The sequence below is a fragment of the Aricia agestis genome, chromosome 19, assembly GCF_905147365.1.
Source record: "Aricia agestis chromosome 19, ilAriAges1.1, whole genome shotgun sequence".
Classification (NCBI taxonomy): Eukaryota; Metazoa; Arthropoda; class Insecta; order Lepidoptera; family Lycaenidae; genus Aricia; species Aricia agestis.
In genome coordinates this window covers 8,680,144-8,706,605 of record NC_056424.1, presented here as the reverse complement: position 1 = coordinate 8,706,605, position 26,462 = coordinate 8,680,144, and the positions used below count along the sequence as shown (strand labels likewise).

General features: G+C 33.8%; 1 protein-coding gene and 1 non-coding gene across 2 annotated transcripts in view; both read left to right on the top strand.

Annotated features, from left to right (window-relative positions):
• Positions 1 to 26,462, top strand: part of LOC121736755 (twitchin) — a 119,950-nt gene that overhangs the window by 40,477 nt on the left and 53,011 nt on the right. Inside the window, exons 42-66 of the mRNA XM_042128140.1 lie at positions 2,031 to 2,207; positions 2,320 to 2,523; positions 3,697 to 3,738; positions 9,621 to 9,765; positions 10,153 to 10,389; positions 10,669 to 10,805; positions 13,401 to 13,526; positions 13,614 to 14,043; positions 14,180 to 14,285; positions 14,581 to 14,741; positions 14,826 to 14,964; positions 15,049 to 15,263; positions 15,739 to 16,070; positions 16,164 to 16,347; positions 16,495 to 16,619; positions 16,780 to 16,957; positions 17,185 to 17,309; positions 18,706 to 18,865; positions 19,158 to 19,291; positions 19,575 to 19,746; positions 20,704 to 20,855; positions 21,333 to 21,483; positions 22,721 to 22,829; positions 24,990 to 25,186; positions 25,488 to 25,629. Coding sequence (XP_041984074.1) covers positions 2,031 to 2,207; positions 2,320 to 2,523; positions 3,697 to 3,738; positions 9,621 to 9,765; positions 10,153 to 10,389; positions 10,669 to 10,805; positions 13,401 to 13,526; positions 13,614 to 14,043; positions 14,180 to 14,285; positions 14,581 to 14,741; positions 14,826 to 14,964; positions 15,049 to 15,263; positions 15,739 to 16,070; positions 16,164 to 16,347; positions 16,495 to 16,619; positions 16,780 to 16,957; positions 17,185 to 17,309; positions 18,706 to 18,865; positions 19,158 to 19,291; positions 19,575 to 19,746; positions 20,704 to 20,855; positions 21,333 to 21,483; positions 22,721 to 22,829; positions 24,990 to 25,186; positions 25,488 to 25,629 — 4,280 coding nt within the window. The remainder of the gene's footprint in view (positions 1 to 2,030; positions 2,208 to 2,319; positions 2,524 to 3,696; positions 3,739 to 9,620; positions 9,766 to 10,152; positions 10,390 to 10,668; positions 10,806 to 13,400; positions 13,527 to 13,613; positions 14,044 to 14,179; positions 14,286 to 14,580; positions 14,742 to 14,825; positions 14,965 to 15,048; positions 15,264 to 15,738; positions 16,071 to 16,163; positions 16,348 to 16,494; positions 16,620 to 16,779; positions 16,958 to 17,184; positions 17,310 to 18,705; positions 18,866 to 19,157; positions 19,292 to 19,574; positions 19,747 to 20,703; positions 20,856 to 21,332; positions 21,484 to 22,720; positions 22,830 to 24,989; positions 25,187 to 25,487; positions 25,630 to 26,462) is intronic.
• On the top strand, positions 24,433 to 24,594 carry LOC121736888. The gene has a single exon (XR_006037076.1). It is a non-coding gene; the product is annotated as a U1 spliceosomal RNA (small nuclear RNA).

Here is a 26,462-nt window from a genome sequence, read left to right as displayed (position 1 = left end):
CCTTTCTTATAGTTAGTAATTCTGTTTGATACCTTATTGAGTTCTTCGATTATGAAATAAGATACTTATCCTGACACGTATTTTTTCTCTCTTTAATGTATTCTAACAAAATAACTTGGGTCTTTCTCATATTTTTCAATATAGTTTGAAATAAATACATTAATTTATTACAGGATAAAAATAATAAATGTGACTTGAATTTTGAAAAACATGATGATTCACCATATCGCAAAATTTCAAATCTAGCTCCTAGAATAAAAATTGAGGTAAATTTACAGTTCTAGGGTGATAAGACTAAAACATTACAAATTGTTTCTATTTTCTGCCTTTCTTAAATAATTGTAACCTCATTGACACAAATTGTTCATAAATTTTTTATTGTTTACTTACGAATAGACAATTGTATGTTACCTACTACAGTAGGTTTTTTGATGATGTATATTGTATATTATTTTAACTAGATGCTATTTTTGTCATGACCTGATTGACACACACATTTTAATACATTATTTTCCGTATTACTATGTATTCATAATTTATTCAAATAAACCAAACGCAATTCTCAACTTGACAGTATATTGTATTTACTAACATATTCTTTATATTAAAATTATATTGTTACGCAATTATATAATTTCCAGTATTATCTTCTGTACTTACAATCATCATTATAATTAATGTTATGTTGCCTAATTATGGTTAAACCGAATATTTCAATACTATAACAATATGAATCATGAATATTTTATAAAATAAAATATGTAGTAAGTGACCGTTCTTAAAAATGTTTAGGTCGACTCAGAGAATGGAGACAGACGAAATTTGGATGACATTGAGGAAGGACAAGAGGTACAGGTTTATAAAAATACAAATGCACTCTCTTCTATAACCTCCACCAGTAATGTATTTTATTTTAGTATAATACAAGATATTTAATATCTATTAGCAGTTATAGTCGCACCACTATGTTTTGTATTTTTCGCACTTGTGGTAGTAAGACAAAATCTGTAGTTGGTAATTTCTAGTATACGTTGTTAATTACACTCTGTTATTACTAGATATATAGTGTCCTGTATTCACTTTGATTAGTGATTATTGCAGGTGATTAGTAATCACTACACAAGAGAAATTAAGTGTGGACTGCGACTGATTAGTGCAAGTCCTTTAATTTCACCTAATTACTAAACACCTGCACTCGCACTAATCAAAGTAAATACAGGCCTTAAGTGAAATAACTTTTGAAAGTGCAAGTAAAAACTTTATGAATTTAAGGGTTGGTTTACTACAAAACCAAATAAACAGTGATGTTAGTCGCGAACTCGCGACGCTGTTTCGCATTTCAATTATGAATTTCTGTCATGCACAATCATGTCGCGTGCTTTTACGAATCGCTTAGAAGTAAACTGACCCTTACGTACGATATATAAAAATGTACCGCTGTTTAAAGGATATTATTTTACGTCAGCGAATCTTAAGTTATATTTAATTTTATAATAAATTATGTTCCTATCTTATTTAATTTTAAAATAATTTCTGTTCCTTAAACAATTTGATTTCACGTTTTAATAAGTAACACCCGTTCAAACCTTTATTATTGAGTATATAAGTTGTATTTTACATGTTATTTACCAACTTTTTATTACCTGTGCTTAACATATTTTCTATGTGTATGTCCTCTTTATTTCTATATGTGGCTCTTCTTTCGTTTACTTCTTGTTTTCTGTCTATTTGTCATGTATTTTGTCGTTGTTTCTATTTATTTGTTTGATAAAATGTCTTTTTTCTTTGTGTTATAAAAAAAAAGTATTTGTAATTTTTTTCAAAGAAGTGCCTTTAAATACGTATTTCTTACGTATGTGAGTGGTAAGTATTTAGGAAGTTAGGAATCTCCCCAACTTAACTTAACTCCAAAAGTTAAAACCCGGTTTGAAAAAATATGATTTTCAAATTTTGGATAAGAATCCAAAATTTGAAAATCATACATTTCACACACCCAAAATTGCAATATTAAGATTCCTTAATTATTACAGAAAGTAGCAGTTAAAGAAGAAACGATTGAGGAGGAAGCCAAAAAGGCAAAGATATCAACAACGAAAAAGAAGGCTGAGGACTTGCCAGAAATTCCAGACTATGAACGACCGGACCTTGAGAAGTACGAGAGAATATCACCAACACGTACAACAAAGGAAAAACCAGAGAAGGAACAGGTAAATTTAATTAAAATTTTTAAAAAACGTGAAAAACTGAAACTAAACCACAAAATTCCAATGTTCCCGTTAAAAATTAGTTATAGATTTTTATTTTATTGTTGTTATTTAGCCTGAGAAACCTAAGGTACCCGAAATTAAAGCACCTGAACCTGAGGAACCGCCAAAGATTGAGGTGGTCAAAGAGAAGTCACCAAAGCCAGAACAACTGCGTAAACCATCTCTGTCACCTGGGGCTACCACACCCAGAAGAGGATCTCTCATTCCTCCTCCAGAAGAATTGGGTAGAAGACCATCGCTGATTATCAGCGACGAGGTATGTAGAATATATTTTCTTGTATGGTAAAATAATTTTATAAATTTTTAAAGTAGTGAAGGTACTCTGAAAAAAATGTCATCATATGGAAAAAAGGTATGAAAAAACTTGTAGAAAACTGATTATTTGCTGTGTCACTTAGATTTTATACATATTAGATTAGCACATTGATAGCACGCACAGATTTTGAAGAGGACCCCTGTACTATAATATTAGTATATAATATGACAATACTCACTGTATTTGAATAGCGTGTTATCAATAAATTTTATGAACCCTGTAGAACCTATTCTGTCGAGCCGAACCCATAACAATAGAACACCCTGATTTCTCCTTTTGGTTACGCTTCTGACTGTGAATATGAGGACGCTTCACACGGAACCTGGTGCTTGAGTAACGTCTATTTTAAGTGGGTTTACTTGATTTAATGTAGAGCTTAATCCTCAACTCCTAGCTTAATAGCGTAGAATTTAATCGAAGTTGAAAAAGAAGACTATTTGGATAGTAGAAAATGTAGATAATATTAAGATTCTACAACACGTAATCCACAGGAGCATAGAAAACTTAGACCTGGTGAGGTGATAGAGGAAAAGAAGGTAATAGCAAAACTGCTATGAATAATTCGTGAATGCTGTCCGTCATAATGTGGCCGTAATAAATATATTTTAACTGTTATTTTACCAAATATGTAAATGCATTTGGCGGTATTTACAAACACATCACTCTTAACGATCTGGATACTTACGTTGTTCGCAATATAATAATATTTTCCATTATAATTATGGATGATGTTAAACAATAAGCACAAATAAATTATCACAATGTAAGCATCCAGTACTGTTCCATGTTTATTACAATGCACAAAACTTTTGCATAATTGCACACATTTCGCAGCGACGCACACACTTAAATTGCACAGCTTGTACGCACGTCAGCACACAAATGACCTGAACCGCCACACAGGCCTGTAAAATTAATCAACACAGAATGGTAAGCCTTGCGAAAGCACACAAGATAAAGAAATAAAAACTAACTGTTAATGTTAACAAATGCAACAATGCAACGCTGGAATCACTGCGCGAATAAACCGGTAGGACTGTAGGAACAGGGTCGGCGACAGAGTTAGGCGATACCACTTGTAAGGGGCTATTTTCAATATTTTTTAAACAACAGGTCACGAAATTACGTCCTGGAGAAGTTGTAGACGAGAAAAAGGTGAGATTGTTTGAAGCTGGTCGGTTTAAGGAGGAAGCTGCTCGCTTTGCCAAGCATTTTGCGCCAGTTTTTTTTACAGAAAATTAAGAGAACGATTTGGGAATGTTAGCAAATAATCGCAGATTTCTGTCACAATTTGGCAATAAATTATCTATTTACTTAACAACAAAAACATAACAATCATATTATATTATATCACTATTGCACCTAAAACTTCATTATTCACGAATTGTGCCCTTTTTGGTTGGTTGAATTCTCACTTGCAACGATTGATGAAAATAATTTTATTACTTACATTAAGTCCTCGGTTCATTGACATTTTGCACTTCTTGAAACCTGAAAAAAGTATATAACTTTAAACTTTACCATTGTAAAATCATGTTATCAATGAATACTTCTAAAACCTGTCCATTACCTTAAAAATAAGAACTTAATAGATCATACGTTCTTAATATTTAGAGCTCTAAAATAAAAATACTTAGGAAGTATAATAAAATATGAAAATATATAGGCCAAGGGACGAGCAAGAGCTAATGACGCACCTGACCGCACATTGCACACCTAATAATTTCACACTTACATTTTACACTGACATTTACAGGACATCTTAAATATTTTTATTCATACATAGGTATAAGAAGTGCACCATAACAGTGAATGTATTACTAAAATAATTATTTTTTTCCAAAAAAGAAAAAACGTGGCAGACCTGGGGAAATCGAGGGGCAGGTATACCAGTGTGGAGATATATGTTTAGAATATGTTAAAGATAGATTCGTGGCTAACATAGAACTTTCGAACGTGATTAATTTATATGTCGAATATGAAAGAGGTGTAGACGAAGCGAATTGTGCAATACAATTTGTTTTGGGTAATATTCTTGTGGTAAAATTTCTGAAATTCGTATATAACTTCGTATAGTTATTTCTAGCGCAAATAACTCCTTATCGTTTTAATTTATTAACATTATCAATCATGTAATTGAATAATAATGTTATTCTGCATGTTTGCAAAGCATCAAAGTTTCTTTAACGTACTTTTATAACATTATGTTAAAATGCTTGCATGCTCGATCTGGCAGTAGCCATTTGTTGTATAAATTAATTGTTATAATGATGACAGCAGCCCACGCTATCTTATATTCAATGTTCTACTTATGCTTTATGATAATGCATTTGTGCATACCTACTAGTCATTGTAAATTGCCTTTAAACGCTTCTCCTAACTGCAGTAGCATGTGTTAATGTTGTTTGTCAATTACTTTATAGATTTGTTTACAATTTTAAAGATGTCACAAAATAAAGTTAATGTAATATACATTCCGAAATAATGCGTCGTGCATCATATTGTTGTTAACGAATAAATAAATCAATCGAATTAAGAAGCGGAAACTAAACAAAGATCTATATTTATCTGCAAGTGATTTTAGATCAACGCCAAACAAAGTACGTCAGAAATATAAGTTATGTTGCTATTTTTGCGTCCCAAACCTACGTACGGGTCCGGTAACAAGCTTTTAAATGACACGAAGATGTTTTACAAAAAAATGATGAAATATAAATTTTTTTAGGTTAAGTGTAACGTGTAAAAAGTACCATGTTCACCATCTAAAAATCTTTGATAAAATCTTCTAATTGATTGAATATCAAGTCTTATTACCTGTCCATTACATTAAATTTTAGATTTCGTAGCGAACCGTATTCTTTTTCCACGTCTGGATGGTTGAATTATATTGACAAAAGTCATAAACCCAGACCTAAAAAACTAAGCCAAGGTAACGTGAACTTTAAAACTAAGACATTAATTACAACCTGGTGCCAGAAACAATGATGGATTGCGGCGAGTAATGCTGAGGATATATATTTTATTTCAACGTCTGTCACCCTGCGTTATTGATCTGATGAATGAAATGTTTTATTACGATGTGTAGGTATCCGTATTTGTTTTATTTTTAATACCTTCGTATTTATTACAGAAAGCCCTAATGATACCTATCTATTCTGTGCCTATACTTTTTAAGAGAAATCTATTTCTTTAAAGTACATCATACATTTTTTTTGCTCATTCCAAATCCAAGTCAAATTTTAGGGTATTTTTTTTCATAGCCAAAGAATAACCGTTACCAGGAAATAATAGAAACACAATTATTTATGCAATGATTTTTTTCTTTAAACTTTAATTTGTTTACTTAGTTGGGAATTGAAAATCATAATATTCGTTACTTGACGACTTTGTGAAAGTTAGGATTGATAAACTGAAATCGAAAATGCTAAATGTTAAAGGTAATGTTAGAAACGTGTCAACGAACACGTAGACGTTATGCGTCGGTTCAGAATTAGACAATGTTATTATTATAAGCAAGGTCGAGACAGAAATAGAAATAATAGATAAATTTGATTGACATATAGAATATATAGATGGTAGCAATACGTGTGCGATATCGCGTGGGCCGCCCACCCTAGTGGTCTGTGGGACTGGCATCTATAGAATCCTTGGCATAGATACTGTAAAAAATTTTGGCTATCACTTCTGGGTATTTTTAATCGACAGGTAATATTTTATACTAATTGTTATTGATAGGTAACAAATCAATTTATATCGTGACTAAGCGCTCAAAATACTTTTTCGTTCTATATTTGGCGTCAGTAGATTTTAGCAAAGAATTATGATTTTAATATTACCATTAAGGCACGTTTTACATACCGTTATTAAGGTACTTATTTGTTTGTAGTTACAAAGATAATAATAATAATAATAATATCTATGGACGCTGCACACCACGTCAGTCTGGCCCCGTGCTAAGTACCTGAAGGACTTGTGTTACGGGTACCAGATAACGGAAATATAATACATTTATACTATACATATATTTAAGATTTTTATTATATAGTACACATATTATATAATACACATCCATGACCCTGGAACTTTGAAAACTTTTTGTTCCGTCGGCGGGATTCGAACCCGCGACCCCGGCTTGAGCTGCCGACAGCCCACCCACTGAGCCACAGAGGTCGTCAAAGATGATCTTATAGAATTTTTAGTTGTGGCACTTGAGTTCAAGTCAACCCTACAGAGTTAGCACTTTATACTTTTAATTCATATTGTTAAATTAAACATTTTAATTTGCTAGGACAAATCTTAACAAAACATTGAATGGGCGATTTTTACATTGTAAGGACATAGGGTTTGATGTAGCTAGTACAGCGGCTAGTGCCAGAGATGATATCATACGAATTTCGTTATACTTTGCCAAACAGTTTACAAGTAAATCGTGATGGTGCGTTGAATAAGATTTAAAGATAAAACCATTGTTTAGCTAAAATTATCTCATTCTACTTCGTTGTACTAGCTAGAGAAGACTAGTTAGTTCCTATAGAAAAGACACAACTAAAACTTATAGAATTCATGAACAATGTTGTAACTGAAAACGTTTGTTAATAAAACGTAATGATAATAACAGTTTTGTTACTTCACAACCAATTAAAAGCAATTCAAATTTTCAAGCATTATTATATCATACAAAATAATTGTAGAATGTATTAATTTTAGTCAAAAGCATAGATTATTTTATTCTTCTCAAATTAGATTCCATGATAAAATAAAATCCAACTTTCTTAAAAATCTCTACTACATTTAAGATCTCTGCGCAAAATTGACACTTCAAACGCTAAACAGATGCGTATTGAACGATATAAATATTCATTTGGATTCGTAGTAGGTTCTGTTCACTGCTTCCTTATCCAAATATACCGCCTAAATTATTGTCGATATCGATTGTCGACAACTTTACACAAATGTTAGTGGCAAAGTACACGGATGGCTCACCTTAATCTGATAATTAATTGAACTGGTCTGCTGATTTGTGCTCTGCACAAATAGATGCGGTCCCCTCACCCCCCGCTAGAGCAAGGTAAGTGCGCCCGCGCGACCCTTCAGTCTTTTGACATTCGCGGACAATTTTAGATGAAACGACACATCGAATAGCCTTATCGACGCAAAGGGTGTAACGAAAAAAACAGCATTTAACTTTAATGTAAAATATGTATATAGTTAAACGATACGATAAGAATATAATAACGACGCTAAGATAGACTATAAGCAATGATGCGGTTACTGTGATAAAACTGTGATTTAATAGTTTAAGTTATTTTGTGGCATCTTTGATTAAAATGGCAGCGGTGGCAAAAAAGCCTGCTAATTTAGAAGTGCCCAAGGGTGAAGGGGTAAGTACTTTAATGCTTCTCCATGATATAAAGTCATCAAGATATTTTGCATTTAATGTATCTGAATTTTTGAACAATTAATAGTTATTGTGTAGTAATATAATTATCCTGTAATTAGTAATAGTCCTATGTCACATTTTTTGTTTTGTCAATTTTAATTTTCAATTACTTATATTAAATTAACAAATAAAACAATAATAAAATTTTAATTATTATTAATTATTGTTAGATGCTTTGCAATTTCATTTTTTATTTATACAAATTTGACAACAGCTATCAACTAGTACTTTATTTTATTATTACCATAAGTAGCAGAAATCTTAAATTTATATTGTAAAAAACAAATGAACAAGACGAAATTACGAAAATATCATCTAAATAAAAAAGTTCCATTGTTATGAAGAGTAAAGGATGTAGATTTATTTAAACTGAATATAATAAAAAGATTTAATGCTATACCGAAAATATTAAACATAAAACGATGCCAGTCGCTATGTGAAGAGATTTATTTATTAAAGAAAAACAGGTGCAAGTCTGTATAGAGACCATAATTTTGCACGTGACATTATTACACTGGTATATTTAAATATGAAAAATATTACAATATAGAAACACGTACTGCATATTTATGATCTTGATGAAAGAAGTAATAATGATTGTGAAGACGATAAAATCATTCTAAGAGACTTTAAATTATATTAATTTAATGAATTGTAATTTTGAATCTAAAGTATTCAAAATTATTTAAATAATAATGGTCTAATTAGGAATTTTAGGTAAATTTTGGTTGGCAGATACATGATGAAATAATTTTAATTCTTGGAATATAGTGAGTTACTTGCACAACTGCAAATTATAATATTATCAGCTAATTCAGTAAAAATACTGAGATTTAGTTACATACCTAAATATAGACGAGAACGTCCCAGAACTATTTTGAAATTTTCAGTTTAACCACGGCAATAAATTTTCGTCACTTTTCGTGCGACAAAGTTTAGAGGCTTCAAATACTAAACAATATTTCACTACAGTTTCAAACGTCGGATCGTCATAAACAAGGCTAATATATTTATAATGCGTGTAATGTCACGTGTGAAATAAAAATTAACATCAGTCATAGTTAATATAATTTGGTGCGGTACACTTGTGCTACATACATCAGGAAGTCCAGAAGAGTACGTTTGGCGAACGCGCATGATATACACCATCTGTCATAACACAACTAATGTGTCTTGTATTATGAATATCATTTTTCAATCTAAATTTAATATAGGTTCAAACAGTTAAACATCTTCGATGACTTTATATTGTGTCTGCTAAAGCTTTTAAAATATGAAATGAAGAAAATAGTTGTAAATTTAAATGTTTTTGATGTTAACTCTGATGTTGTTAGAAATATCTTAAGTGTTGATTAAGTTATAATAATTATAGTAAAAGTAGCTCTACAAGAAGACTGCAATAAAGTTTGAGTCAGTTGTTAAATGAATCTTGTAATTTCAACGCACGTAAGCTTAAAAACTCAGATGAACATTGTATTTTTAAATATACACAAATAAATGTTTTAACATCTCGCTACGCTATATGTTCTGCTAAATGTGATTAACTACCAATATATAAATAAATTGTGAGTGTACTAATAAAACATGGGTAATATAGCGAAGGAAATCAAGCGACGCAAGGAGACCTTCCGTGCAAGATTTGGAGGATCTTATCAACAAACCCTCCGTACCACTGAAGCCTATTGGAAATGAAGGACCTCCAGTTATTGTGGACGTGCAAGAAAATTACACTGCCGTGGAAGGTTAGTAGTTTCAAAATTAAGGAATAATAATCGTTGATTAGAAGGTCAAATATGCTAAAATTATATAGATTACAAATACGATGTGTCTATTTAAGTGTTTTACTGTGCACAACGTATGTATTTAGTTACAAAACTTTTTCGACTTAGTATTAGAGAAACATTCTTCCAAAATAGTTGATGATTATTGCACTAACTATATACTTAGATACAACTTTAAATTGCTTTAAAATTATTTAGTTCTTTTAACAGTATTTTTTTAGCTTTGAGAGAATTGCACGTATAGAGAAGCTTCAAGCAGAAGCGTACACGTTTCGCTTTTATATTGCAAAACTAGTTGAGAAACAAATGAAATTGTTCTTTATTGTTTTTTGCTTTGAAACACACTAGATCAAACTGGCTATCTCACCGTGCAAGTGGAAGGTAACCCACCGCCAACGTTCAAGTTCTACAAAGGAGTGTCCGAAATCCTCGAAGGTGGTCGCTTTAAGTTCGTCACAGATGGTGACACTGGACTTATTACACTTTGCATGAGAAAAGTAAAACCCATAGATGAAGGGAAATACAAAATTGTTGTCAGTAACATCCATGGAGAGGACTCAGCAGAAATACAACTTTACGTCTCTGGTAATTATAATGATTATTGCTTACGTGGTTTTTTGTCATCGCTGTTTCATTCCCAACAAAATACTAAGGTAACATACACGAAGAGCCTAAAATACATTTATGATGGAACTCATGAATACTCTACTAACTTTCTATACTACATTACATATATTTTTCAAGTAATTTACGTTCACACTACATAAAACAATACAGTATTTCAATTTTAAAATTTTCATGCAACAAAACATTAAAATTGTTAAGTAAAAATTATGAGATTTCAATATTTTCACTTGCTTACAGATGCTAGCGGAATGGACTTCCGTGCTATGCTTAAAAAGAGGAAGTATGCTAAATGGGGTGAGAAAAAAGAGGATCCTGATTGGGGTGACTTGAAAGAGGTTGAAAAGCCAATACCAGCACTTAAGAAAGTTGAAAAGGTAATTATATTATTTTTAAAACCACTTATTAAGCGTATTTTTCTAAATGTGTCAAAGAAACAAAGACTAGTAAGCTAATACTAAAAATAAAATGCTAAATAATGTTATCATTACAATTTCAAAAACCTACCTTTTATACAACATCGCAAGTTGTTTCGTCAATCAGTAGATAATGGAAATGGTTTTAAAGATAGCTTTTACTCTCTCATATTATTGTCAATTAAACCTAGTATTAAAACGAAGTCTGTATGTATTCTTTCTGACAGTTAGCAAATGGGTTTCACGAAGAAGATGAATTTGTGAAGGCAATTTTAGATGGTGAAGAAATCTGTAGGTTTCCGGCTGATAAAAATGATTTGCCTAGTTGGAATTGGGTCAAGGTTTTTCAGAAATTATTATTTATAGGTTTTTGTTGACTTTTGTAAAATTTTGAGATACTGGATAATTTCACATTACACGTAAATGGTCAAAGAACGCACCATATCAAATTCAGATTGAGTGATTCAAGAAGTTTTGGGAGTTTTGGATTCGAGGCTGTTTTTCAATTGTCAGATTTAAGTATATAACTTTGACATAATTTGTACAAAAAATGTTAAAGTGCGAATCGAGACAACGTGGCCATACATATCATGTTTGACGTTACGGTCTACCGGAGAAGTCACCTGTGCAGTTACAGCTCTCTCGAGCTCAGCTCGAAAGAATTGATTTTCAATTTTGCGCCGGTCGCTTGCGCAGGTTCAAAAAACTTAAAACTGCACAGGTCTATTCGCACACACATTCCGGTCTACCTGCGCAGGCATACCACAGGTGGACCTCTCCGATAGACCGTAGCAATCACCATGTATGGCAGCTATTATCTGACGATTGAAATTTAGACTTTTCTATGTTTTTGGCGTTTTTACTGTCAATTCAATATTTACCTGTCAATGAGTTCATGGTTGCAGTGAATTTATAATTATAATCTTTCGTGTTGTGTGTTTTATTTTTCTGAATATTCTATAAATCTTCATTAGATTTCCTGTAATGGCTAGTTGGATCTGGAATAAATTTTTCTACAACGTTAGTATTTACAACATATTTCACATAAAAATGGTGATGTTGTGTTGCTTTTCTCGAAGCACAACTGCTTAACTTGCTGAGCTGATGATTATTTTTATATAGTGAATATTATGTATATAAAAATGTAAATATTGTTGTAAATTTTAGGATGTCAGAGAAATAAAAAGAGCTTGGTCTCTTCCAGCTATATTTGATCGTCCAAAAACAGATGGTTATTTTGAGGTTCGGTTATCAATAAAAATATCGATAGAAGTTCTTCATAATTCAAAGTGTGTATTATAAAATCTATGTCATTAATTATATTTATAATATTTTACAATGTTGTAAAAAAGAATAATGAAGAACCTCTATTTCGTTGAAAATATTTTTCTTATTCATATTTGATTGTTTGAGTTATATTTTGCACAATGAAAATTTCTTATTCTACAATTTTTTATAGCTGAGGTTATTTAGCATTGTTTGTAAACTTTTGAATTCTTCGTTCAAAAATGTGCACATGCTTTACTACTGGTTCCCTTTTTATTTGTATATTATTTTACAGGAATCATTTCTGTGTTTATGACATCGTATACGAATACTCTGTCATATTGTGTGATTTCATTTGATATCTTATTTCATTTTGTCAAAATGTTATATATAAAATCGATACAAAAAATTATCAAAGGAACTACATTATGTTCCCTGTTATTAGTACGTACAAAACAGTCTCGTAAGACACATTTGGTACTTTCGACTAACAGTCTATATTACTTCAATAGATTTGTGGATATTTTATAGAAATCTGACAGTAGAAGAATCTCACTAGCAGAATTGATCCCGGATTGGCCGGTGCTGCAATCGCATAAAAGACGATCTGAGGTTTGGCATGGCCATCGTGAACCGTTAGATGACACAATGCATTGTGAATGGTTACACCGAAAATTTGAAATGCACCAATGACACACGTTTACACCTACACATTTTCTTTTTTCTTCTATCGCGCTGATCTCTAACATTTGAAGTACAATGTTCGTTACCTTGTTAGTTTTCAGCGCATCACGTCCTGTCGTCACTTTTACGTTGTGTAGCACATATCTTCGGGTTCTTATTTCTTCTTTTCTAAGTCGCTAAAGCACAAATAATTTCATTAGGAGCACCAAGCACCAGACGCACAATGTTACTGATGTATAAATCAACAAAATATGAAAAAATTACATCAAAATATGCAAAGACAACTCTCTTATGGACGGAAGAGCATTTTTTTACTTCCGTGCACGAGCATTCTTTAAAGTACATCACTGTTTCAAAATTTTCATATTCATCATTGCGATCTCTAGAAAATATCAGTTTCTGTATATAATCATGCTTAAATACACGATTTACGTAAGGACGTTTTTCTTCACAGAGAGTTCTAATTCTTTTGGTGTTTGTTCAAAAATATCACGTCTTTGGAATTAATGGACAACAGCACAAAGCTTTCTATAAGCACTTTTGTTGATCTTCGCACTTGAAGGTAATCGTATTTTCATATTTACTAAAATATTTTGTATTTTTCAGAAACAAGATTCATTCTTGAAACCCCTCGTAGATCAAAACGCGAAGGAAGGCAAAGATAAAAAGGTTACATTCGAAGCCATCTTCACAAAGCCAAATGCGAAACCGAAGTGGTTTTTCCGCAAGGATGTAAGTTATTTTGATAGCCCATGTTAGTGTTCATTTTGACTAGCTTTTCATTTACCATAACAAACATTAATAATAATATTTTTTTAGGAACTATTCCCTGGCTCCAAATATAAGATGACTAACGAAAAAGATTCATATAAACTGATAATTATGAATCCCAAAGTAGAAGATACTGGTAAGATAACCATTGAAATTGGTGGAATTAGCAGTACAGCTTTCCTTCAAGTAGAAGAACCTGATCCTACGTACACCTTCACAAAGCATCTGAAGAAAAGCCTAACGGGTTACACTAAGCATGAAGTGGTTCTAGAATGTGCAATTTCTAACAGCCTTGCTATTGTATCTTGGTGGAAGGGTGATCAAAAACTTGAAGACGGTGAAGAATTCCAAATTTCTAAAGACTTGTCTGGCGTTTGCAAGCTAGTTATTAGGAAAGCCAAAATGGAAGACGCCGGAAAATACACGTGTAGAATAGAAAAGCAACCAGATAAGTCAGAGTGTGATGTAAAGATTATAGGTAAGTAATTTACATTTTTTTTTCATACATTATATTTATAGATCATTTTTTAAACATTTAGAATAATAATTTTCTAATAGCTCTGACTGTATAGGGTATATAAACCATAATATTAAAATCATTCTAAATATTTCAGAATACCCGTACAAATTCACCAAGGTACTTAAATCGCAGCAAGCGATAGAGAAAGACACAATAACTCTCCTCTGTGAGTTAGATGACGCAGCGGGAGATGTCAAATGGTAAGTAATTACTTTTATAGATCAATACTTGTATTGTAGAATAATATGACATTAACTACATTTTTTACTTAATGATTTCTTAAGTTTACGCGAGTATCACTCATTATATTATTATAAGGTTGAAACGGGTCAGCGGCCCAGGTGGTCATGGGTGGATTGTGGGTCTTCACAGTCCACCCGTGGCTACGGCTGCTGTAAAGCAGCCGAAACGTCGGGATTAATAAAAGTGCTCCGCGACAAAAATCTGTAAGTGTTTCAACCTTATAATGTCATACATTCTTTACTTTTATTATAGGTTTAAGAACAACGAACCACTCAAAGCAGATAAACGCATTACGATTGTGAAGGAAGGACGTAAACGAAAAGTCGTCATTAAAGATGCAAAGGTCACTGATGCTGGCAACTTCAAGTGTGTCAGCAACGCCGATGAGACCGCTTGCGAATTGATCGTCAATTGTAAGTTTCGAAATAAAAATTGATTTTCGGTCTTTGTGGTAATAAAATATATTCTAATTGACATGTAATTATTATCTTTATCAGACTCGAATCGCTTCAATAAGAAGTTGAAGGATACAGAAGCAATTGAGAGGGATAAAGTTGTTCTCGAAGTCGAGTTGCAGGATCAAACTGCTGAGGCAGTATGGTCTTTCAATGGCCAACCGATTGTACCTAATGACAGGTAAGTTGTATCTAAACTGCAAGAAGTATTAACTAATAACACAAAATTTTATCAATTAATTTTAATTAATAATTTTGGAAACAGGATTGAAATCAAGAACTTGGGTGGTGGTAAACATCAACTCATTTTCAACAAGTTGGAGATGGAAGATGATGGTGAAATTCTCTGTGAATCTGGCAAGCTTAGCTCATCTTGCAAGCTGACTGTCAAGAAGGGTGAATCGAAACCACAAATTGATTGCCCTGATGAGTTCAATGGTACTGCTGGACAACCGTTTGTAATTGAAGTGCCTTACAAAAGTAAGTTTCGGGTAACTTAGAAGTCCAATAAAAATATTTAAAATATAAATAAAATAGCTCCCACACCGGTTTCGGTGACGGTGGCCGGTTTCATTGCAACCAGGCCAGCTACGCAGGAGTAATTTTATAGTGCCCAAGTGTGTGCGCAGTACACAAGAGCACTCTCTATTCCTTTATTCTCATAACCCAGTGGGACGGCAGACCGACACGACCGGCGAGAGATCAGGCGCAGGACCGACTTTTTACATGCCCATCCGACGCATGGATCATCTTACTTGTCAGACAATCAGGTGATTAACCTGCATTGTCCTAACCAAACTTGGAAATAACATGCTTCCAACGCGGGAATCGAACCCACGACCTCCGAGTCAAGAGCCGCGCTCTGTACCACTAGACCACGGAGGCGTTCATTTAAAATATAACCATTTTAAAACAGATCTGTATTATTCACCTTATTATTTACAAAAACTTTCAGTTTCTGGCACACGGGTATCACCAATCGAAGCCAAACTTTTCAAGGACGGCAAAGCATTACCCGCGAAAGAAGTTGAAGCAGTCGTTGAGCAAGAAAAGATATTGTTCAAAATCAAGAAGCCAGTTCGCGAAGGTTCTGGAAAATACCAGATCAAACTCACCAACGCCCAAGGCGAAGACTCCAAGGATGTTACTATTAACATGCAGAGTCCACCAACACCACCTCAGGATGTCGAAGTCGCAGAGGTCTTCCAGACATCTTGTGTTGTCACATGGAAGGCACCGCAAGACGACGGAGGATCGCCAATCATTAAATACATAATTGAAAGACAGGTGACATTTTTATATGATTTTGTTTGTTTCACGCCAATTTGTTAGAGTATTGTTCTCGAATATATTTTAATTATTTTTATTGTTTTAATTCAGGACCTGTCCCTCAAAGCCGCTTGGGATGGCGTTGCCGAAATCAACCATGGTGAACCATGCAAATACAAAGTGGAAGATCTCATTCCGAAAAAGACTTACAAGTTCAGGATCAGGGCCGTTAACAAGATTGGTTCCAGTGAACCTGGAATATTCTCTAAGCCAGTACTGGCCAAGGATCCATGGGGTAAGTAAAAAGAAAAAGTATTATTTTTATCAACGGATACTTACGGCTGTTATACAATATAGAATAACTTCATTAAGTTATTCTATATTGTATAACAGCCAGTCATTAAATTCATTAATTTCACAATTTTATTGAATTGATTTCTAGACGAACCATCGAAACCCAAGAGCGTGGAAGTTACTGATTGGGACAAGGACCACGCAGATCTTAAATGGCAGAAGCCTGACAATGATGGTGGTGCTCCAATCACAGGATACGTTGTGGAATATAAGGTATACAATATTATAACTCTGTTATTTATATTTCACATAAAGTAAAGTCTTGCTGCATAAAGTACTGACGCTGACAATAAAATCAAAATACACCCGAAACCAGCCATAGTATTTACATATTTCTATGTTGAGCCAATATTCAATTGTTTCTCAATTACAGGAGAAATTCGGCAAGGACTGGGTCCAAGGTGTGGAGGTTCCTGGGGACGCGTTGACTGCAACTCAAGATGGACTCAAGGAAGGAGGCACTTACGAGTTCAGAGTGCGAGCCATCAACAAGGCTGGTCCTGGTGAACCCAGTGACAGCACTAAGCCTATCGTTGCTAAGTGCAGATTCGGTAAGAGTATTTCACGAAAATATGGTTTTAATTTAATACGAGTATGTAATTTGTAAATTCGATTATTGACATAAGGTCTAATGTAAGGGTCTAAGGATTTTATCTGAGAAATGTTTAGACTCATAAGATTATACATTTAAAGTGTATTATTTATTTGTTCATAAATATTTTATGCCTGTGATACTTCTACATTATGAGAATTTTCTCACGTAACTTTTCTTTCTTAGTAAAACCATTCATCAAGGGTGAAGGTCTCCAAGGAATGATTATTAAGAAGGGACAGGTTATCACATACGACATAAAGTATGGTGGTGAACCCGAACCTGAGGTTAAATGGATCTTGGTCGAAGAGGTATGTTACATTCCTTTCTTTGTTTTGTTTTTTGCTTAAGTAGTACTATTTGCAGTAGTTAGTGTAAAAAGTATAATTAGAAATAGTTTTGGTTTAAAAACAGCCTTAAGAAGGTTTTAAAAATAATCCCAACTATACTTTGGTGATTGTAAATAGAATTTAGTTGAGTTTTAAATAAAGCAAAAACCATAAATAAAAATACATTGGCGTATTTGTGTATAAAATTTTTAAAATTTATTTTTTTCCCAAAAAAGAAACGTGGCAAGGCGAACAAGGAGAAGGTTAGATGGGTGCAATAAATGTTGTCATAATGTTCTAATTTTCGCTCATACACAAACAATTTCTACACTATGTGCTAACATACTATACAAATTAGATTGTTTTACTGAATAAAATAATTAAATATTTAGTCTCCTTTTGAGTGTTAAATTTAAATTTTCTATAAAAATACTATTTTGAATAATATTCAGTAAAACAACAACTAAAAATAACATTGCAACTCGATTTTTGGCATAAAAATATTGAAAGCTTTCGATGTCCAAATTTTAAAGATGCATTGATGTTTCGGTTTAAAACTACATTACTATTATACTTACTTCATAATTTTGTGCGAATCCATAAATTCAATCCACAAGCAACATGAACCATTTGAATATACATAATCTTATTATAATTAAGTTGTACTCATGCTACTCTCAAAATTATGTTTACATTATACATTAGAATTGCATAAATTTCACTATTTATACGATTATCACTATTCAATGCATCTTCTGATTATTATTGTTTATCACTACCATGAGGATTGAACATAATATTATTAAAACACTTCAAATTTCACTTCTGTGCTGACTCTACTTTGATTTATGTGAACACTTCTACTTAACACGCATCAGCAAGTCGAACTTTTGATGAAGCCAATTCATTTAAAACGTTAAAATTGATGATTGGCAGGGATCTTACTTGGTTGCGCAGCTGGAAAATTCTCTATTGTAGAGTGTTGTACTCTTAAGTTTTCGGGTACTAATTATTTTTCACACATTATCTGTAACTCCGACAGAAAAACAAGGATTGATGTTATGTTACGTAGTATGCACAGCCAAAAGTGGTCGTACGATCGATTACGAAATTGATTTCTATGATAGACCCACGAATTTTATAAGGTTTTGGTCAAGTCCATGGTAGTTATGATCAGACGGCTGGAATTGACTTGACACAATCTGACCAAATTACGCAGATAGCCTTTGATAAAGTTTCTCTGACGGTACAAATTGAACTTCACACATACACTAGAGACACACTCAATTTACGGTGAAGGCTTCATCAAAATTTTGACTATCATAATTCATCAGCATTATTATTTATTACATTACCTTTCACGTGATTCTGTATGTAGGAAATCAAGGATGACGGTGACCGTATCACTATCGACAAGTACGAAAGGAACACGGTACTTACCGTCAGAAGGACCACCAGACTCGATGGAGGCAAATACAAGCTGGTCCTCACCAACTCATCTGGCACTTGCGAGAGTGTTGCTGATGTGGTTGTGCTGGGTAAGAACAATCAATTGATTTATTTCGGTTTCGAAGAAGCTTTATAGTGAAGGGCGAAGTTTTTATAATTTTTATAACCGTTACGAGTATGTTGAGTTTAAACTTTTACAATTTCCTTCGTGTTGATACTGCTATAGTAGTTAAGGTAAATTAAGATTCAGTTGCTTGTAACAAAAAATACAAGGAAAAATAAATAGGTGTTTGTAATGAAATAAAAACATTAGAAGCATGCGATGAGTTCTGCAGACATAGTCACTTAATGCAACTTTTTATGAAAATCTTACCACTTTAGACAAACCAAACCGCCCCAACGGTCCATTGGAAGTGACTGACATCCGCGCCGAGAAGGCCACTGTCAAATGGTCGAAGCCTGATGATTGGCAGGGATCTGACATCACCGGGTACACGCTCGAGAAGATGGACATGGTAAGTTAAAGAGCCTATTCTTCTGTAGACCTAGAATTAAAACGAGGCTAAGACTAGGCCATAAAGTATTTTGAAAATATGATCGAAAGTCTTAAATAAAATTAGATTAAAGATATTTGAAGACTCTGATTTAATTCGAGATAGATACTTACGAAACAATTTTTTTTAGTGACACTATTCATACTGCCTAAGAGGTAGAGCAAAGTTAACTACCATTTTCCAATCCATTGATTCGGGTTTCAAAAATTTTATTACTAATTTTACCAAATTTTACGTAACACAGGACACAGGTAACTGGATACCATGCGGTGAGACGGGACCGGAACCCACGGAGTTCACAGTCAAGGGTCTGACACCGAACCACAAGTACAAGTTCAGAGTCCGCGCTGTCAACAAGGAGGGAGAGTCAGAACCGCTGGAGACGGATGGATTCATCGTCGCTAAGAATCCTTATGGTAAGTGAAAATTTTAAAAATATAATTATCATTGGTATATTAAATTTAGATTAAATGATAATGACTAAAGGTGATTAGCTTTGTCCACACTGTGCCTTTTTCTCTTCGTCAAGGGCATGCGTTATAGCGCAGTCAACAGCGAACGTGAGGCATGCCCGCGACGCATGCCCTCTGACCGGATGCAAAAAACAAAAATGACAATGCTGGCGTTGCGTTCATTGACACATTCAATTATTTGATGCGCCAAAATGAAAGTTGATTGAAAGAAGATGACGAAAATTGAAGGCGAAAGCGCGTAGTGTGGACATAGCTATTGCACTTTTATCAGCAAGCACGCGCCGTATGCGCCGCTTTTTAGAATTCGTTGTATGAAATGATGTAAAACCTTACACATTCGTCCGAATCGTACGCGCCGCATTTCCTGTACTATGCGGTGCATTCGACGCTCACGGTGGGTGTTTTCCAATAAGAGCATTATAGCGCATTATGCGGCATAATGCTTAACGTTGAATGTTTCAACAACAACACCGCTTCGCACAATCGAGCACTATCAAAAGTAGTGCTTTCGCTTGATGCGTGCAATGGATACCAACTCTGACAGAAAAGTAGTTTCAGCATAATTCGACATTAAGCGCCATTGAGTCGCATTATGCTCTCTAATTGGGATTGGAAAACTAGGGGTGCTGACAAATGAGCGATCAGCTTTATGCAATATTTTCGGATTGAATAATATCAAATGATTTTTAATAACAATAAATATAAGCTTCTTTTAACATTGATCTGCCTATTATTATTGTGTTTGTTGTTTTTTTTTTATTCTTGTTAAAAACAATTATTAACCTCTAGGAACTCTTTTTGTTCTTGAGATTTTTATACTTAAGTACCTAATACTTATCCCAAATGAAAATTTCTGAGTCCTGTGTAACAGAAGTTTACGATCATCATCTTCTCTCTCAGACCCTCCGAAGGCCCCAGGCAAGCCAACCATCATCGACTACGACAACCAATCGGTGACGCTCAAGTGGGAGCCACCAACGGACAACGGTGGAAGACCAGTGCTGGGCTACGTCATCGAGATGAAGGACAAGTTCACCGCTGACTGGGTTGAGGTATGTACTGCAGAGCCTGTAGCCGAGACGTTTTCTTTATTGCTTCTTTATAGAATCGCAGATTAAAACGTATGGAATGGACATTACATGAGTCAAACGTTAACATCAATCATACAAACGCTTATGTCAATTCCATACATTTAGATCAGCGATTCTATAAAGAAGCGATAAAGAAAAAGTCTTGGATAAAGGACCAGAAGTGAATTTTTGTCTTGGATTTGATTAGGTATGAAGAACTCTAAAACTTGACTATTAATTAGTATCACCAACATTAGCTGTTCAAGTTTATTGTTCACATTATGTTATTATCGATAGAGGATGCATGATATTTTCATAAACAGCCAAAAGTAAAATGTGTTTGTTGAAATGAAGATCTAACTATAATTAATTTTTTCTGCAAATAATAATTATTATAGTCCAATAAGATTAAATGATTATTTGATCTTATTGGATAATTAACAAAACGTTGTATTTTAGGTGACCAAAACCGACAAACCAGATACGGAAGCAAAGGTCGAGGGTCTGAAAGAGAAGATGACATACCAGTTCCGTGTGAAGGCTTATAACAAGGCGGGTGTTGGTGACGCCTCCGAACCCACTGACAACCATCTCTGCAAACACAAGAACCGTAAGTGTAGAAAATTCTAGAGATAATTTGAAAGTAATGGCTATAATAATAATATATTTTATTGCATTCCACAAAATAATACATGAAAACACTAAAATCTGAAAGAGACAACACAATTCTGGCGGCCTTATCGCTACATAGCGATACCTTCAAGGCAACCTTAATCTTACGACTAGTACATCGATATTAAGATAACTTAAAAACGAGTGGATGCATAATGTGCATAACAAACTAAAATTAATAAACACATACACAAAACAATTAAATCGAAAGCACACGAAGAAAAACTATTAATTACCTACTACTAATGTTAAAAGTCTAATGATTAACATGGCTAAACAATGTTCCATCCGTGTCATTAATGTTCAATGATTTAGTCTGATAATAATTTTTAGGTTGTCTTTTAAATGCATTTAGATTTTTTGACTGTCTTACGTGATTAGGTAAAGAGTTCCATAAGCGCACTGCGTGGGCCGAAAAGGTATAATCGAATATTCACTTACAAAGATAGAAAATAGAAGGTTCATGTGAAATAGTAAAATTTACAATAGTAAAAGTATGCTTTGTTCAATGAGACTTGATAGTAGTTTTATGTAAAAACGATAGTGAATAGTGCTAGTATGCTTTAATTCAATAAACATATTAATTAGTACCAAAATTATGCCGCTAGAGGCGCTGTTTGTAGCTACAATTTGTGATAGCCTACAAAATATTATTACAACACAAACACGAATTAATGATAATAATAATAATAATAATAAACATTTATTCAACAAAGTTCATAATTATTATTATTATTATGAACTTTGTTGAATAAATGATACAATCCTGAGAAAGGGTTAACTAGATAGCAAGTGCAAATGTTACTATATTATTATATAGTAGCATTTGCACTTGCTATCTAGTTAACCCTTTCTCAGGATTGTATCATATTATAGTATATTGCAATGATATTCTACTTATACAGATCTGATAAGTTCATACTATATTCCGGCTTAAATCTCTTCCGAACAACATTAACAAATTTGACAGATAAGTGAAACAAAAGATACGAAATGCCATTTACATAAAAGAGACAGACTAAATAAAAGACGACCCTATTGGGTCGTATTTGAAGCTTCACAACGCGCGTGGTAATAACATATCTGCTTTGAGTTTTTCATATTATATATCATTGGTATATTGTAGATGATACTGTGTTCGTAAAATATGTTAATTATTAATATATTATTTGCAGTGAAACCACGTATCGAGAGATCAACTCTGAAGTCGGTGATCATCAAGGCGGGCCGCACTCACAAGTGGTCGGTCGATGTGATCGGCGAGCCGACACCGGAGTGCACGTGGTATGTATAATTATTAATAACTAGCTGTTGCCCGCGACTTCGTCCGCGTTAGCATAGTAGATCACATCCCAAGTATTATTTATTGCACAAAAATATTCAATGTACAGAATTGACTTTCCTACGATTTTATTATATTATATAGATGTTCCGCGCGGCTTTGCTTGCGTAATTTAGGAATTTCACGGAACCTTACATTTTTCCGCAAAAAATAGCCTTTGTTCCTTCACGTGGTCTATTCTTCATGTTTGCCAAATAACATAAAAATTGCTCCAGTAGTTCTTCAAATAATTTTTCTCCGTTTTTTCATATTTTCCTCTATTTCTTTGCTCCTATTGGTCTTAACGTGATAAAATATAGCCTATAACCTTCCTCGATAAATGAGCTATCTAACACTGAAAGATTTTTTCAAATCGGACCAATAGTTCTTGAGATTAGCGCGTTCAAATAAGCCCTTTCATATGATTTCCCACGTTTTTTCCACATTTTCCTCTATTTATTCGCTACTATTAGTCTTAGCGTTATAAAATATAGCCTATAGCCTTCCTCAATTAATGGGCTATCTAACACTGAAAGAATTTTTCAAATCGGACCAGTAGTTCCTGAGATTAGTGCGTGCAAATAAGTACTTTCATACAATTTCCCCCATTTTTTTCACATTTTCCTCTATTTCTTCGCTCCTATTAGTCTTAGCGTGATAAAATGTAGCCTATAGCCTTCCTCAATCAATGAGCTATCCAACAGTAAAAGAATTTTTCAAATCGGACCAGTAGTTCCTGAGATTAGCGCGTTTAAACAAACAAACTCTGCAGAATTATAATATTAGTATAGATTATTAACGATTATAATAATAACAGCTTCCATTAAGATTTAATTTGATCGAAATATGTATAACGCTTTACATGGTCCCTGATGCCACCAAATTGAAAAACTTGTAACCTAAGTGTAGTATATGCAAATTGCAACAATTACTGCACATTAATTTGGTAGAGATGATTTTTTAAACATTTAACATTTTTACTTAGATCTAATTATTGAATTATTATAAAGACGATATTATTATTTCTACAGAACTGCTACTTTACATATTATTACTTTAATATACTTAACAATTAATTTAGTTTTACTGCTACTAATTCTTCTTTGTTTGTAATTTAATTTTTACTGTCATTTTCATAAATTATTGTTCTATTCATTTTCTCTTTTTCTTGACCAATAATTCTTAGCTAAGCAGCCTGCAGCTGCAGTGCTAGTGACATCTACACCCAACTTACGTTAATGTTGTATTATATATTATTTCATTATTATAAACATTATTGATATTTACATAATCTTTAGTTGGTTTAAATCGTATCACATCATATTGTATACAAATAAGTATATTATATTAAATGAAAGCATAATATTATAACACCAAGTCCACACTAATTGCTATGCATTAATAGCGCCATCTATGTCGTGACCTATAAAACTAGGGCGCTTGGTCCCACGTAATAGTGCGCAGTATGTCCGCCAGATGTCGCTCTCACCAAAAGCTCTATTTCTACATCGCGCTATCGAAAACGCAGATTGAATAATGACTACCCCGAGTCGAGTTTGTGAAATCATACTTACCTGGCGTAGGGGATACCGTGATCATGAAGGCGGTTCCCCCAGAGCGAGGCCCATCCATTGCACTGCGGTCGGGTTGACCTCTGCGATTATCCCTAATGCGGATAACTCGGACGCGTAATTTTTGGTAGTGGGGACTGCGTACGCGCCGTCCCCTTCAAAAACTCTATATCTGTCATGATCTCTTATATTTTGGTTGTCGCTTGAAAATTGAAATCTTCAGGCCAATAATAATTAAGGTTCTTGCTATTGTAAGTTACAGTGTTGTGTACGGAAAATTGTTGTTCTACTTATTGAGCGTTTTATAAGATTATTTTTTATTGCACTCGGTTTAAATGTATAATTTTTATCTTTATAACTTACTTATAAGTTTTATCTTACTATAGTGCCTTAGCTTTGTGTACTTGCAATCGTATTGGACCAATCTTTAAAATTTTACATTTTTCTTTAACTGTATTTCAGTGTTTTAACTCTTCACTCTTCTTGCCTTATTCTTCTAAATTAACAAACTTTTCTTTACTATTTTTAAAACTCTTCTTCATTTTCCTCCAGGTCGTGGCGTGAGAACATCAAACTGGTGAACACGGAGCGGATTAAGATCGAGAATGTGCCGTACCATACCGACTTTACCATCACAAACGCGGTACGCCGTGACACGGGCAAGTACACGCTGCGCGCGGAGAACTGCAATGGCTTTGATGAAGAGACGGTCGAACTGACCGTGCTGAGCAAGCCTAGCGCACCGCAAGGTAATAAATAATTCCATTATAATATTATAAAAGTATTATTTACTATTGAGTAATCTGTGGTAGCTGCCCTAATAGGGATTTAATTATTATAAAGATCGCTTAGCAGCGTTGCTTTCGCACTGTAAATATTAAAGTTTAGACATATTTTTTCTGTATATAGTAGTTTAGACGCTCGATACCGTTCTTCGGGGAAGTGTAATAATATATTAATTAACTATTATTATTATTATACTTCATTTACTTTTTAATGGCTATGGTGCACGAATGCACGATTAATGAATTTTATTTGTTCTGTTATCAGGCCCGTTGGAAGTCAGTGACATCCACGCCGAAGGCTGCAAAGTCAAGTGGGAGAAACCGGAGGATGACGGCGGTAGCCCCGTCAAGGAGTATGAGCTGGAGAAGATGGATCTGGCGACCGGCAAATGGGTCAGAGTTGGCAGGTTGGTGAATTGCGCACTTTGTACCGTATTGTGTGCAAAAACAGTGATAATACTATAGAGTGTGTATGACGTGTCTCTTATACAGGTTGCAATTAAACCTTCCTGCCAAATACAGGGATTTGGAATTTGGATAGAATTCGTTATCTAATACATATTGTTACGTGCAAGGGTTCGAGGATTTGGAGAGAAAGACCTGGTGACTCTCTTGAAGACTTTATTAAGAGGATTCCACACCGCCGTTTTTCCATACAAACGCTGTCCCCTGTTTCCTCCCTGGATAATACCGGTAGAGTTATGATTTTTTTCCTGAATATCTATGGCCACTATAAGCATGTCCCTATGTTTTCTTTTTTTTTCGGAATTTAATTATTAAAAAAGATAAGAACGTCCAAAAACCCAAAAAAATGGCCAGATTTTCCTCTGTGTTCAAACACCCACAAAACAAAACTGGCTAGAATATACAAAAAAAATAAAACATAGAAACACAGCTCAAGCCTTGCTTTAATTCTTAATGAAAAAATTACTTAAATCGGTTAAGTTTTGGAGAAGGAATCAGCGGACAACGAATCAAAGATTTTCTGTTCTTTTATTAGAACTTTTGTCGTGTTGTCTCTATCGCGCTCTGCGGTGGGAGACTTGAGATTGGTGAGACAGCAATACATTTTCAAATACCTATTTTCAATTTCTCTCGCCCCTGTTGTATCCTCTTAACACTGCACTAAACACTAGGTCACAACACTAATCACTAGGTCCAATCACTAAGCACTATCACTGTCCTAGGTCGTAGCCAAGTCGCAGGTTTCACTGGTTCACTCACTATTGATCACTTGTTG